Source organism: Pseudonaja textilis, chromosome 4 (genome assembly GCF_049901715.1).
Source record: "Pseudonaja textilis isolate UNSWEBS1 chromosome 4, rPseTex1.2, whole genome shotgun sequence".
In the NCBI taxonomy this organism is placed as follows: Eukaryota; Metazoa; Chordata; class Lepidosauria; order Squamata; family Elapidae; genus Pseudonaja; species Pseudonaja textilis.
The window spans coordinates 46,565,169-46,581,724 of NC_141993.1; the positions used below are offsets into that span (position 1 = coordinate 46,565,169).

The following is a 16,556-nucleotide window of genomic DNA, read 5'->3' on the forward strand; positions in this document are numbered from 1 at the left end:
AAATGAAATAAATAAATATAATGCAAAGGGATTAGTAAGTCTTTTCCAAATAAATTAATAAAATATATACATAGAAACTTTCTTTTGTTTCCTAATTTTCTCACATTTTTATTCCTCCTTTCTGTAGTCTGTAGCAAAATCAGGAGAGATACAAGTTTGGCAGCTGGATAATGGTGCTTTTATCAGCACACTGTGTTTACATACAGTGGTATGTACAAATGGCATTTGAGTTTTAATGTATTGGGTCTAACTTACTATATTAACACTGTCATCAATACAATTAACCAAATATATATTAAAATATCCCAAATATTATTTTCCTTCTTTAAATCTCTGAAATATTTTTTAAATAATGTCTTATTCCTACAGAAAACAATTATATTGTTTCAGTTGTTTAATTGTTCACATTAATAAATAGCAAATTGTTTTGAATTATTTGTGCTGAGAATGTAAACTATGTATAAATTATTATTTTGTATGAAATGCTTTTTTCACATCATCAAAACAGATTGGGTTTGGTATTGTTTGGTTTGGTAACAGGCTTTCCCTAAGTAGACCTGGGCATTTTATGGTCTGCAGGCCACATCTGACCTTTTGTCTGTCCCTGTGCAGCCTTCTGTGGTGATGGCAACAGGGGACAGGACAATAGCACCAGCAAGGTAGTGGCAGCCTTCCACAACAGTCCCAGATTCTTGTGTAGCCCCTTGGGAAAATTAATTGCCCCCTAAACTGAGACTGGTCTAATAAAAATTCATGAAAGAGAAAATAACATATCTTTTCCCAAAGGATCCACATGAAAAAATTCATTATCATTTGTTCATTTCCAAGGTTACTGCGATGGCTTGTAGCCTCTCCTCTCACAGTGCTGCAGTAGGAACTCCAACAGGCCGTGTCTTTTTTGTAGATCTTACTAATGTTGAAACTCCTAGAGTAATTCATCGAATTCTTCTTTCTGAGAACATGACTGTGAAGTTTTTGCGGTAAGTATGTAAAATGAGTATAGCAAAGAAGGTGGTCTGATCCAAACTACATGCAAGATTCTCAACATTTTCAGCCATGTGGTACCTTTAACATTTTGAATGTATGTTGGGTTGCATCATGATAAAATGTTACTATTGCAATATAGATCACATCTATTTACAAAATAGCCACAGGGATGAATATGGTCAATTAACACTCACCCATCTTACAAGGAAGAAACGATCGAAAGTTCAGAAATACATAATTTTCCCAAGGATGTGATTACAAAGCTGTGGTAGAATTCCAGAGAGGAGTCAACTACAGCATACAAATCCCATAACCCTCTGATATCCCTCTTTTAATCTGTCTCTCATACAGATGGTTACTGAGAAAGAGAAAAGAATGTATATTGATACATAGAACTCCATTTACAAAGATGGGGGGGACCATATAGGCCTCCCTCTCCCTTTTAAAATATCCCCATCAGTTTTCTTGCTGTGATACATTTGGCCTTATTCATTCTAATTCTGCTCTGACTTTCTGATTTGCCCCTTTTCTGATGTCCTTATGGTTCTTTTTACTCTCCTTCATTGCCAGATGCTATAGTTCAGGACTGTCAAACTCGCAGCCCACAAGCCAGATGTGTCATGCACTGGCCATGCCCATGTCTGATTTAGTGAAGGGGAAAAAAGTCCTGATATGTGACATGATGTCACTGTGACAACGTGAGTTTGACACCCCTGCTATATATTATCTTTAGGTTACAACTGCAATAGGTACTAGGATTGCTACTGCTAAGCGAAACAATAATAAAGTGCAATGTCACATGACCACATTGCTTACTGATGGAAATCTTAACATCCTCAGTTACTGTCATAATTGTCCCAGGATTATGAGGGTCATTAAGCCGGAAGTGGATAAATGGGGTGCATAAGGGGACTTCTGGCTGACATCATGGTGAGATCGGATGTGAGGAGCGAGTCTTCACACTCATGCTCGATGTTCTCCCCATTGGAGGGCTTTGAAAGGAGCTAAAACCACCCTATGGGGTGGTGAAGTAAAGAGGGGCACCCTGCAGGTCACGGAGAGAAGCAACTCTTCCTCCTGACTCATCCACGATGAGAAGAGGCAGCCATCATGGCTGCCGTGAAGCTGGGACTGCCGAGGCAACAAAGAAAGTGCAGGAGCAGTCTAGATGAACAGTGATTGGAACTGGGTGAGAAGATTCCTTTTTTATTTAGACCCTAACTTTAAAAGGAAAAAAAAAGAAGTAAATCCAGGAAAAGAGACTCTTAGAACTGTTTGCTAAAGCGGCGAACAATTATACAGAGAAAAATACTAGACTCGAAAGAAAGGAACTAAGGGGAAAAAGCTAAAGACTTTAAAACATAGAAAATAGGACTTTCAAACTGGGTAGGCATTGTCTTGAAAAGGCATTTTAGAATGCTGGAACTATCTACTTGAATAATTGACTTTGCTTCTATAAATTAAATTAAAATTGGATTAAATAACTTGTTACATTTGAAACAATGCTGAAACCTAAGATGAGGGTGCCACCTACTGATGAATTGAAAATATACCATACCCCTATAAGCCTGGGAAAGTTGCTGATAAGAGAAATAAACAATATTCATCTGGAGGACTATGGTGATACCTACTGTTCTAAATTATCTACTTTATGATTACTGGAGATTCAACTGTGGGAATAAGGAAAACCCTTAAGTAAAGTGACTTCTGATTTTTGGAAAGCTTCCTGGACTATTTAAATGAAACTGATAGAATAATCTTGGAATATAAAGCACTATGAGCATTGTACTTTCTGAGGAACAGCATTAGGCTTGAATATATTGTTTTTAGACTATTGAGTAAAAGTGGGACTTACTAAAATAAGACAAGATGCTCCATCAGGTGGAAATAAGTAAAATTTCAAAAGAAATGGCGTTGATGTTCCAAAGCATTCAGGATTCTATGACAAAGAATTACAGGGAAATAAAGAACCTATTGCATGACATAAATGGGAAAATAGAAAATATCCTGCAACTGATAATGAAGTCCAAAAATTCCAAGAAAGATAGGAGACAACAGAAAAAATGGAGGAAAAGATAATAAAGATAATAATGACAGATGAAATAAACCAAGGGGAAAATATTTTAAGAGATTTAAAAATGGAATCAGACAAGGAGGAAGATACTTCTGAAAGGGAGATAGGGGCTTGGGTAGATACTCTGGAAGCCTGGCATCATAGGAGGATAGAGATGGAGAAATCTAGACTGAACAGTGAAGATACAGATGTAGATAGAGACAAGGATCCAAGAGAGGAGTATGGGAGGCAAGCTAAAAAATGAATAAGAATTGAAATATTAAAATGAACAAGAGATGATGGATAGAAAGGAAATATTTTTTCTGTTCTTTTTCTCTAATATAATGATGGCCTGATTAAAAACTAGAATAGAGGTATAAATAAGAATACATACTCTTATATAACGTAATAGCTAGATGGAAAGATTAGAGGTTGAAAAATGGTATTATTAAGTATGTTTAAACAATATGGTGATTGGCACTAGAATGGCGCATTGAAACATTGAATAATTAAATAAAGAATTACTATATTTAATATAAACATGTATATTTGCTCTAGAATTAGAAGTGGTGGCTTGACTAGAAGCCAGAATAGAGGTATAAATAAGAAATAGGGGGAATATTAGAGGCTGAAAGATGGCATCACTATGTAAGCTCAAATAACATTGCAATTGCCATTAAAATGGAACATTGAAATATTAATTAACTACTTTAAAACAGACATGTATGTTAATACTAGGATTACATAAGTTTTGCTAATGTAACAAAATATTATTAATATTATTATTGCCACTTGTCCCAAAATGAATGATACCTAGATACCACACTGTTCATGTATTGATGTTGATGTTTATTTTAAAAATAAAAAAGCACTAAAAATGGGATGCATAGGGTGATGGATCATAGGGGCCATAGGTTAATGGCCATCACATGTAGGTACTAAAGAGTGTGAGCAGGCCAGTGGCAACTATGTGAAACAGGGTGCTGCAGGTAGGCCTGTGCTATGAAGTACAGGTGGGCAGAGAGAGATGCTACAGATTACTGAGATCTCATACTCCATAGCAAGGGACCTTGGAACCAAAAAATAGGAGCAAGTTAATGCAATAATTTGCAATGGCTTCCTTATTGGCTTTGTTTGTGGGAATCCAGAAGGGAAGGTTCAAGTGGCAATCACATGACCATGGGATGCTGCAGCCATCAAAAGTGAGAGCTAATTGCCAAACATCCAAATCACAACCACATAACCATAGAAGTGTTATGTGAGCTGGAATGCCCACTTGCTGCAAAGTTTGTCTCCCAGTTGATAGCAGGGTAGTTAAAGTCTCCCATTGAAACCTATCAGACCTATCTATTAGAACCACAATTTCTAGGATGGCCTACTACAGTACACCTGAAAGACATCATGTTGGATTAGGCTGGTGCATGCGCTTACTAATGCTAAATTGATTTTATTTTCTAAAGTTTGTTCTTGGCCAAGTTCAAAATATACATACTATAATTCCTTTCAAATTACTGGGATGCCATTATCCTAGTTGCTGATCAATTGCCATCATCTTATTTGCTCTTTCCCCCCACTAAGGTATGAACAAACTGGTCGATTTCTCATAGCAGCTTCTACAGACGGAAATGTTTTTATTTTAAATGCTCTCCCATCAACATCGTTTAAAGTACTGGGATATGTAGGTAATATACAGAAATTTATGGATGTCTTATTTCTTCTTTGTATATGCAAGTGTGGACAGTAATTTTTCATAGAATAAATGTTAGTTGTCAAACCCCAAATATTTTATTTCGGAATTATCAGTTTTCTTAAATCAATGACAATATTATGGGACCTTCATAATATTTCTTTTTATAACAGTCTATTGAATCTGTAGGTTTTTGGCAAAATCCTGAACATTTGATTTTTTTTTTAAAAAAGGAGAAATGTCTGTATTATAGTATGAATAGGTGCAATAGCATGAATAAATGCAACAAATCCACTATAAGCAAGAAAGTAGGTTCTTATAAATGAGAAACATTTTAAAGGAGAAGCTTATAATTTGATCATTTCTGATCAATATAGCAAGAAAAGGATTAGTGTTTGCATTTACATTCATTGGAGAGGAAAGGATTACAAGAGATTAAGCATATATACAATGGGAAATACACATTGAAAGAATGCACTAGTACCAGCTATTTGCATAGCAGGTTACTTAGGAGACAAAGAAAAAAACCTTTAGTGTGAAGCTGATTACCATTTTCTCAATTTCTGTGACAGCTAGGTCACAGAGCTGAATCTGTTAATTTATAATCAGCATGATTTTAAGAGACTTGCTGCCCTGTGGGGAAAAACAGCTCAGGAAGAGGGGGATGGAGGAAAAAAAATGGATCAAGCTCAGGACAATGCAAACTAACATGACTAAGTGAAGGTCATAAATGTGGCCATGGGTCCCAAAGTTACTTTTTCATTAATACTGTAACTGTGAATTATAGCACTCACTACCTGTATATTTAAATAAGCAATTTATAAAAAAAAATTAGTATAATGCTTAGTAAAAGTGGATGCAGTGATTCAAGGTTAGAAAATATCTGTAATGCATTTCATATTACAGTCACTATCCCGTCAGCCTATCTCAAAAGCTGGTGGGGAGGTAGTCTTTGTGGGAAATATGGGCTAAGATGACTTTTCCCATGTTATCTTGCTATCATGATGTGATGATGAAAAGTCAAAAGGATTAAGGATGAAACCACAATGACAGTTTTCAAGAATTATAGGCTAACTCAGGGGTGTCAAGCTCAATTTTATTGAGGGCCACATCAGGTTGTGTTTCACCTCAGGGGGGCAGAATGGGAGTGGCATGTCCAGTTCGATGCCACTCATGTCAGGGCGTCTGTGGTGGCCTGAGTACTCTGCCAGAGAAAACAGGCTGCCAAGCTCCATTTTCAACTATGACTGCCTCCTGCAACTCTCTGTCAGCGAAAATGGAGCTTGGGTGGGTGGCCCTCCTGAGCTCTGTTTTCACTGGCAGTGGGTTGCAAGAAGCCATCGCAGCTGAAAACAGAGCTTGCTAACCCGTTTTCGCTAGCAGCCAGTTCTTGCCAGCTGGTCCTTCATTGTTTCCAGGGCAGCACCGTGGGCCACATCTAAGCACCCCATGGACTGGATCTGAGCCCCTGGCCTTGAGTTTGACACCCCTGGGTTAGATTGGTGGCCCACGTGTTCTAAGGCATATTATGTGTATTATTTTTTGGGAAATCAATACGTTTTGGGCCTATTCATTGGCTAGATAGGACACTGCATAAGTCCCATATTCATTATTTAGTGCTCAGTGATAAAATAAGACAAGATATAAATAGTATCCAATTTGTCTTTTCAAGGATTTGTAAACTATTATAGGCAAAAAAAGTGATAATTTACTTTGATGTTACATGTGGTTTGAATGTTGTCTTCTTTTTTTACTGTAGTGTTGTCTGGTGAGATTGTGGACATAACTTTACAGTATAATGATGAAAATAAGTTAACTGAAGTGATTGCACTTCTTTCTCCAACGGAGCTCAAAAGGGGAAGAGTGGAGATATTTACACTTCCTCTAAATATTATTTCAGGTAAGAACCAATCTAGTGCTGAGTTCTGATATTTCAAAATGCAGTCACCATTTTAAAATGATATACGCTAACTTCAAAGTGTGAATAGATCCTTACGTCCTTAACATGTTTATAATGTCATTGTTCTATATTATTTTAAAAATGCTAACTTAATGTTAGTGTTAATTTTCATATGTTGTTTTATTGATCAATTATATACCACCCAAAGCCCCTCTTTGAGGGAGATGGGTGGTTTAGAAATATGAAGTATAAACAAACAAAGAAGATATCATATATTAAATATTTTTAGAGGTTCAAAACTATTTTTTGAAAACAGGCCAATAGGCCACAGAGCTGGAGCTGCCTGAGGAAAGAAAGGAAAAGCAACCAAGGAGGAGGGCAAAGTCTGGCTCTCCACTGCAAGATTCTCTCTGCCAGGCAAGGAATAGAATGACTGTATGCTTGTAAGCAAGGAAGCAAAAGAACAAACAAGATTCCAAGCAAGGAGAAAGAAGAGAAAGTAAACAGAAAAAGGCTGTTGCTCTGCTCAGCAAAGAAGAAAAGAGGATCAGGATTTTAGCAACTCTTAGCGGGGCGAGTTTGCTAGCGCTACTGATTGATTTAGCCTTTGAGTTAGTATCTGTTAGTGTTTGGGGATAAACCCCCTAGCAGAGTGTGCAGCAGCAGTCAAGCCAGGCAGGCAAATGAGAGAGAGGCTGGGCCCAAGAATATACACACACTGGAGACAAAAACACTGTTTGTGGTTTTAAAATAGTTATTTAATTCACACAGAGATTAAGAAGTGGACAAACTTATATGCTGTTGCCTTATAGACTTCCAGCCTATTAATGTCTTACCCAGCATTATGGCTGTTCCTGAAGTCGACTTTCTAGTATCTCTTTCTGCTGCAAAACTAGCATCTGCATAAGCACTCAAAATGAGATCACCTTTTGGTTCTAAATACAGTGCATGGTGTAATGTTCCTTTAAGATATCTTAGGATTCTTTTCAATGCTATCCAGTGACATTGAAGCGGGTCATTATTGTGTCGTGCCAGCTGATTAATACTAAAAGCAATATCTGGCCTTGACCAATTGCTAATATATGATAAGCTACCAATCAAAGATTGATACAGTTCCTTATCACATTTGGGACTTTGTGTATCCATTTTGCAAATATCCTGACTCATTGGAGTCTTTGCAGGCTTACAAAGTTCCATCTTATAATCTATTAGCAATTTAGATATCTTATCTTCCTGAGATATCCTAAAACCTTTCTGTGTTCTCAGTATATTCAAACCTAGATATCTCTTTATCTCCCTAATTGCTTGATTTTTACCTTCTTGGCTAATGATGTTATTATTTCATTTGCTTCATCATTAGTCTTCGTCATCAGAGCAATATCATCAGTAAACAACAATAATAATGATATCTTCCCATTCTTTTCTCTCTTAAATAGACATGGGTCGGCTAAACCAGCTTTAAACCCTATATTGGTCAGTTCCTTCACAATATACTGGTTCCATTCATAGCCGATTGTTTAAGACCATAAAGGCTCTTCTTTAATAACCAACAATCATTATCATTATTATTGTCTTCTTTAAATCCATTAGGCCTTTTCATATAAACAGTATGTCTTAGTGGAGCATGCAAGTAAGCAGTTTCCACATCTAAATGGTTAACTATATATTGCTTGCTTGCTGCCCACACTAATGCTGCCCTTAAAGTTGCTGCTTTCAGACTAGGTGCAAATACTTCATCATAGTCTTTTGCACTTTGTCTAAAGCCTTGGGCTACTAACCTTGCCTTATGGATTGTGTTTCCATCTTTATCTGTTTTTATTTTAAAAATCCATCTGCAGCCAATGGGTTTTTCATTACTAGGTAATCTCACGTTTTCATACACTTGCATATCCTTCAGAGACTTCAATTCTTTATTAATTGCTGCATACCAATTTTCTTTCTCTTTAGAAGGATATCTTTTAATCTCATCCACAGTATTTGGGATTCTATTTTCCTGGCACACTGTATTAGCCTGGTATCTATCAGGCGGTCTAGAAATACGTGTAGTCCTTCTGGGAATTACTGGGCTTGGTTGAGTTACTACCTGTTCCTCATCCTCAGCTATTTCTTCCTCTAGGGGCTGTGCTTCTTCCTGTACTTCTTCCTTTACATTATTTTTAAAGTTACAGGGATACTTAATGGGATTTCTGTATGATTCAATAATCACTTCGTTATTGCTATCCTGCTCTAACTTATCCCATCCTACGTGCTCTAGAAATTGGGCATTGGCACTACATAACACCTTAGATGTGCCTTTCTCCCAAAACCTATATGCCCTATGGTTAGCTTGATAACCAACGAAGAAAAATTGTTTAGCTCTATGTTGCCCTTTACGCCTGAGTTGTGTAGGGATATGCACCCATGCTGGTGCACCAAATGTGTGCAGGTAACTCAAATCAGGCTTCCTGCCATGCCACATGGTGAATGGTATTTCACCAGTGGTTGAGTTAACCACATTATTTAATAAATGATTAGCACACATTGTGGCCTCCCCCACAAAGAATCAGGTAACCCAGAATCAGTTAACATAGTACGGGTCATAGCCTGCAATGTTTGGCCTCGCCTTTCAACAAATGCATTGTGTTGTGGTCTGTATGGTGCAGATGTCTTATGAGCTATTCCAGCTGCCTTTAATCTACTCTGGAATTTGCTATTAACAAATTCCGTACCATTATCTGTCACCAAGGTTATCAGTTGCCGTTTGGTTTTTCTTTCAGCAAACTTTAACCATTTGAAGAAGTGTTGATATGTTTCAGTTTTGCTTTTCATTAAGTAGCAAAACCCATATCTAGAGTAATGGTCCATAATGCTCAGTATATATCGAGCACCCCCCATACTGGGTTTCTTTGGACCTATAATGTCTGCAAATACTACTTCTAAAGGTTCTGTAGTTTTGAAACCATTTAGCCTATTTGCAGGCATTATTTTACTCTTATCTTCACAACAGACATTACAACGCAAATACTTATCACAGGGCTTTAACCTTATTCCTTCAGATAACTCCACTGTGTGTTTTAGCATTTTAAAATTTACATGCCCCAAACGTCTATGCAATAAATGGATACATTCATCATGAGGCTTGTCATTATTAAATACAGTCTGTGCCTCCCCTTTCTTACTGTCATGCAAGACATATAATGCTCCATTTAAAGCTGCAGTTACCTTTTTGCCATCTCTTTCCAGTATGCACTTATTATTCTTAAATGTAACCACATATCCTAGTTTATCTAATACTCTTACAGAAAGTAAGTTCATCTTTAACTGTGGTACATACAACATTTTTATATTCTGGTTTAAACATGGACAATAAGCAATACCTTCACCCTTGGCCTTGAGGTGCCAACCATTGGCGAGTGATATACGTTGAGTACTTGTAGACATTTTTATAAACTTTGTCTTATCTCTCGTGATGCAGTGGGATGCACCACTGTCCACCACCCATAAATCATTCTTCATATCACAATTGCCAAACATGGCCAGTTCAAAGGATTTCTTTGGCTTCTTTACATTCTGGCTTTTTCCTTTCCTGCAGAATCTTGCCAAATGTCCTCTGCCTCCACAATTAAAACACTTTTTAATTGTGTATGCCGTCGAAGATAAATTCTCTTCTTCCGGGTGCTTTACTTTACACAGCTGGTTTCCTTCAAGCTTTGAAGATAATTTCTCTTCCTTATTCTTATCTTCCCTCAGCTGGTCACGTTCAAACCTTCTCCTGGCTTCTTCTAATAGCCTGCCGGTAATCTCAGTTACTGATAAACTGTCTTTTGGCAACACCTCTAATGCAGTCACAAAATCATCATAGCTTCGATCCAAAGAAGACAGTATGATGTATACTTGTTGCAACTCATTAAAAATAAGCTCTTTTTCTTGTAATTCTTGAAAAATGCTTTTCATACAGTTTAAATGAGTTAACATGTCTCCATTTTTCTCAAGATGTGTTCTAAACAGCTTCCGTGTAAGATTGATATGAGCTCCTACACTGTCTCGAACATAAATCCTTTTGAGATTATCCCAGCAGTCTGCAGCATTTTCTACTCCACGGATATGTATCAGTTGCTGGTCTGAGAGAGTCAGTCCTATGATGCACAAAGCCTGCTCATTCTTTCTTTCATAATTCTGTATCTTTTTATAATCCTCTTCATTATTAGGATTTAAGTTAGATACATCTGGTGGGTTTGTAATTATGTCCCACAAACCTTCTCTTCGTAGAAGTAAACTACATTTCATTGACCATGAAACATAGTTTGTTCCATCTAGTCTGGATATCATGGACAGACTTGGCAAATTTACTTGTGCCATTTCTCTTGAGAAAAATAACTATTTAACAAACAGTTTATATTTACAGTAATGTGCAACTCACACCAGCTCTCACTGCTATATCCTGGTTAGTTAGACTGTGCGCACTCTGCTGGGCCCATAACCAATGTTAGTGTTTGGGGATAAACCCCTAGCAGAGTGTGCAGCAGCAGTCAAGCCAGGCAGGCAAATGAGAGAGAGGCTGGGCCCAAGAATATACACACACTGGAGACAAAAACACTGTTTGTGGTTTTAAAATAGTTATTTAATTCACACAGAGATTAAGAAGTGTCATTCAGTCCATATGTCAGTAATCCAGTATATCAATCCAGTTATCAAGTCCATTAACAGTAAATACAATGTTCTTATCTGCTTGTAATATCTTCTCCTTCCGATACCTTTCTCTCAAAGACAACGCTGAATCCTCAGCTCACCAAGCAAACAGTCTTTGTGTTCAGTTGAAATGGTATCTGGCACAGTAGCCATCAAAAGTAAGCAGATAGACGTTCCAGCAGGCAGCAGACCAGGAACAGAACCAGGTGCATCCAGAAGCCGGGTCTATTACGTTTCCCTTCCTACCTTTATTACTGCCTGCAACCGCACCCACAATGACATTGCAGTTTCTTGTGCTTAAAGCTACATAGACACTTAATCCTAGGTTTACATATTTATTAAACCCAAACCTGGTTGGTGTATCCATATACCCAACATTCTCCCCTTTTGGGTGACATAAATATGTAATGCCTTTACATTCTAAACCCATATTTTTCACAACTCTCTAGATGCTTAATAGCACCTTGGGCTTTAGTAAAATGATCAGCTACATTGTCCTCCGACATGCAGTACTCCAGCTGTATCAATTTACTCTGTACAGATTGTCTTACATTAAGATACCTCAAATCTGTATGTTTACTTCTCGTTTTAACTGCAATATTAGTGGCCATTTGAATTGCTGCCTGATTATCTTCATGTACTACTATAGGGTAATTTACAGTTATACCCATATCCTTCAACATTTGTTTGTACATAATCAACTCAGTACACAATAAAGATAAACAGGAGAATTCTGCCTCCATAGTAGACAAACTTATATGCTGTTGCCTTATAGACTTCCAGCCTATTAATGTCTTACCCAGCATTATGGCTGTTCCTGAAGTCGACTTTCTAGTATCTCTTTCTGCTGCAAAACTAGCATCTGCATAAGCACTCAAAATGAGATCACCTTTTGGTTCTAAATACAGTGCATGGTGTAATGTTCCTTTAAGATATCTTAGGATTCTTTTCAATGCTATCCAGTGACATTGAAGCGGGTCATTATTGTGTCGTGCCAGCTGATTAATACTAAAAGCAATATCTGGCCTTGACCAATTGCTAATATATGATAAGCTACCAATCAAAGATTGATACAGTTCCTTATCACATTTGGGACTTTGTGTATCCATTTTGCAAATATCCTGACTCATTGGAGTCTTTGCAGGCTTACAAAGTTCCATCTTATAATCTATTAGCAATTTAGATATCTTATCTTCCTGAGATATCCTAAAACCTTTCTGTGTTCTCAGTATATTCAAACCTAGATATCTCTTTATCTCCCCTAATTGCTTGATTTTTACCTTCTTGGCTAATGATGTTATTATTTCATTTGCTTCATCATTAGTCTTCGTCATCAGAGCAATATCATCAGTAAACAACAATAATAATGATATCTTCCCATTCTTTTCTCTCTTAAATAGACATGGGTCGGCTAAACCAGCTTTAAACCCTATATTGGTCAGTTCCTTCACAATATACTGGTTCCATTCATAGCCCGATTGTTTAAGACCATAAAGGCTCTTCTTTAATAACCAACAATCATTATCATTATTATTGTCTTCTTTAAATCCATTAGGCCTTTTCATATAAACAGTATGTCTTAGTGGAGCATGCAAGTAAGCAGTTTCCACATCTAAATGGTTAACTATATATTGCTTGCTTGCTGCCCACACTAATGCTGCCCTTAAAGTTGCTGCTTTCAGACTAGGTGCAAATACTTCATCATAGTCTTTTGCACTTTGTCTAAAGCCTTGGGCTACTAACCTTGCCTTATGGATTGTGTTTCCATCTTTATCTGTTTTTATTTTAAAAATCCATCTGCAGCCAATGGGTTTTTCATTACTAGGTAATCTCACGTTTTCATACACTTGCATATCCTTCAGAGACTTCAATTCTTTATTAATTGCTGCATACCAATTTTCTTTCTCTTTAGAAGGATATCTTTTAATCTCATCCACAGTATTTGGGATTCTATTTTCCTGGCACACTGTATTAGCCTGGTATCTATCAGGCGGTCTAGAAATACGTGTAGTCCTTCTGGGAATTACTGGGCTTGGTTGAGTTACTACCTGTTCCTCATCCTCAGCTATTTCTTCCTCTAGGGGCTGTGCTTCTTCCTGTACTTCTTCCTTTACATTATTTTTAAAGTTACAGGGATACTTAATGGGATTTCTGTATGATTCAATAATCACTTCGTTATTGCTATCCTGCTCTAACTTATCCCATCCTACGTGCTCTAGAAATTGGGCATTGGCACTACATAACACCTTAGATGTGCCTTTCTCCCAAAACCTATATGCCCTATGGTTAGCTTGATAACCAACGAAGAAAAATTGTTTAGCTCTATGTTGCCCTTTACGCCTGAGTTGTGTAGGGATATGCACCCATGCTGGTGCACCAAATGTGTGCAGGTAACTCAAATCAGGCTTCCTGCCATGCCACATGGTGAATGGTATTTCACCAGTGGTTGAGTTAACCACATTATTTAATAAATGATTAGCACACATTGTGGCCTCCCCCCACAAAGAATCAGGTAACCCAGAATCAGTTAACATAGTACGGGTCATAGCCTGCAATGTTTGGCCTCGCCTTTCAACAAATGCATTGTGTTGTGGTCTGTATGGTGCAGATGTCTTATGAGCTATTCCAGCTGCCTTTAATCTACTCTGGAATTTGCTATTAACAAATTCCGTACCATTATCTGTCACCAAGGTTATCAGTTGCCGTTTGGTTTTTCTTTCAGCAAACTTTAACCATTTGAAGAAGTGTTGATATGTTTCAGTTTTGCTTTTCATTAAGTAGCAAAACCCATATCTAGAGTAATGGTCCATAATGCTCAGTATATATCGAGCACCCCCATACTGGGTTTCTTTGGACCTATAATGTCTGCAAATACTACTTCTAAAGGTTCTGTAGTTTTGAAACCATTTAGCCTATTTGCAGGCATTATTTTACTCTTATCTTCACAACAGACATTACAACGCAAATACTTATCACAGGGCTTTAACCTTATTCCTTCAGATAACTCCACTGTGTGTTTTAGCATTTTAAAATTTACATGCCCCAAACGTCTATGCAATAAATGGATACATTCATCATGAGGCTTGTCATTATTAAATACAGTCTGTGCCTCCCCTTTCTTACTGTCATGCAAGACATGTAATGCTCCATTTAAAGCTGCAGTTACCTTTTTGCCATCTCTTTCCAGTATGCACTTATTATTCTTAAATGTAACCACATATCCTAGTTTATCTAATACTCTTACAGAAAGTAAGTTCATCTTTAACTGTGGTACATACAACATTTTTATATTCTGGTTTAAACATGGACAATAAGCAATACCTTCACCCTTGGCCTTGAGGTGCCAACCATTGGCGAGTGATATACGTTGAGTACTTGTAGACATTTTTATAAACTTTGTCTTATCTCTCGTGATGCAGTGGGATGCACCACTGTCCACCACCCATAAATCATTCTTCATATCACAATTGCCAAACATGGCCAGTTCAAAGGATTTCTTTGGCTTCTTTACATTCTGGCTTTTTCCTTTCCTGCAGAATCTTGCCAAATGTCCTCTGCCTCCACAATTAAAACACTTTTTAATTGTGTATGCCGTCGAAGATAAATTCTCTTCTTCCGGGTGCTTTACTTTACACAGCTGGTTTCCTTCAAGCTTTGAAGATAATTTCTCTTCCTTATTCTTATCTTCCCTCAGCTGGTCACGTTCAAACCTTCTCCTGGCTTCTTCTAATAGCCTGCCGGTAATCTCAGTTACTGATAAACTGTCTTTTGGCAACACCTCTAATGCAGTCACAAAATCATCATAGCTTCGATCCAAAGAAGACAGTATGATGTATACTTGTTGCAACTCATTAAAAATAAGCTCTTTTTCTTGTAATTCTTGAAAAATGCTTTTCATACAGTTTAAATGAGTTAACATGTCTCCATTTTTCTCAAGATGTGTTCTAAACAACTTCCGTGTAAGATTGATATGAGCTCCTACACTGTCTCGAACATAAATCCTTTTGAGATTATCCCAGCAGTCTGCAGCATTTTCTACTCCACGGATATGTATCAGTTGCTGGTCTGAGAGAGTCAGTCCTATGATGCACAAAGCCTGCTCATTCTTTCTTTCATAATTCTGTATCTTTTTATAATCCTCTTCATTATTAGGATTTAAGTTAGATACATCTGGTGGGTTTGTAATTATGTCCCACAAACCTTCTCTTCGTAGAAGTAAACTACATTTCATTGACCATGAAACATAGTTTGTTCCATCTAGTCTGGATATCATGGACAGACTTGGCAAATTTACTTGTGCCATTTCTCTTGAGAAAAATAACTATTTAACAAACAGTTTATATTTACAGTAATGTGCAACTCACACCAGCTCTCACTGCTATATCCTGGTTAGTTAGACTGTGCGCACTCTGCTGGGCCCATAACCAATGTTAGTGTTTGGGGATAAACCCCCTAGCAGAGTGTGCAGCAGCAGTCAAGCCAGGCAGGCAAATGAGAGAGAGGCTGGGCCCAAGAATATACACACACTGGAGACAAAAACACTGTTTGTGGTTTTAAAATAGTTATTTAATTCACACAGAGATTAAGAAGTGTCATTCAGTCCATATGTCAGTAATCCAGTATATCAATCCAGTTATCAAGTCCATTAACAGTAAATACAATGTTCTTATCTGCTTGTAATATCTTCTCCTTCCGATACCTTTCTCTCAAAGACAACGCTGAATCCTCAGCTCACCAAGCAAACAGTCTTTGTGTTCAGTTGAAATGGTATCTGGCACAGTAGCCATCAAAAGTAAGCAGATAGACGTTCCAGCAGGCAGCAGACCAGGAACAGAACCAGGTGCATCCAGAAGCCGGGTCTATTACGTTTCCCTTCCTACCTTTATTACTGCCTGCAACCGCACCCACAATGACATTGCAGTTTCTTGTGCTTAAAGCTACATAGACACTTAATCCTAGGTTTACATATTTATTCAACCCAAACCTGGTTGGTGTATCCATATACCCAACAGTATCGATTCCTGGTAACAGTCCCTGCAATTTTTTTGGCAAGATTCTCAGAAGTGCTTTGCCATTGCCTACTTCCTAAACAGAGGTGGTATTCAGCAGGTTCTGACCAGTTCTGGAGAACCGGTAGCAGACATTTTGAGTAGTTCGGAGTACTGGCAAATACCACCTCTGACTGGAGATTTTACATTATCCTTCCCCTGCCACGCCCACAAAGCCTCACCCACAGAACCAGTAGTAAAAACATTTGAATC

The 16,556-nt window shown here is 37.6% G+C and overlaps 1 protein-coding gene across 1 annotated transcript in view; it reads left to right on the forward strand.

The window, feature by feature from the left end:
* CFAP43 (cilia and flagella associated protein 43) overlaps positions 1 to 16,556 on the forward strand; it is a 66,145-nt gene that overhangs the window by 16,453 nt on the left and 33,136 nt on the right. Inside the window, exons 11-14 of the mRNA XM_087932779.1 lie at positions 128 to 208; positions 829 to 980; positions 4,619 to 4,722; positions 6,487 to 6,627. Of these exons, the coding sequence (XP_087788905.1) occupies positions 128 to 208; positions 829 to 980; positions 4,619 to 4,722; positions 6,487 to 6,627 (478 nt within the window). The remainder of the gene's footprint in view (positions 1 to 127; positions 209 to 828; positions 981 to 4,618; positions 4,723 to 6,486; positions 6,628 to 16,556) is intronic.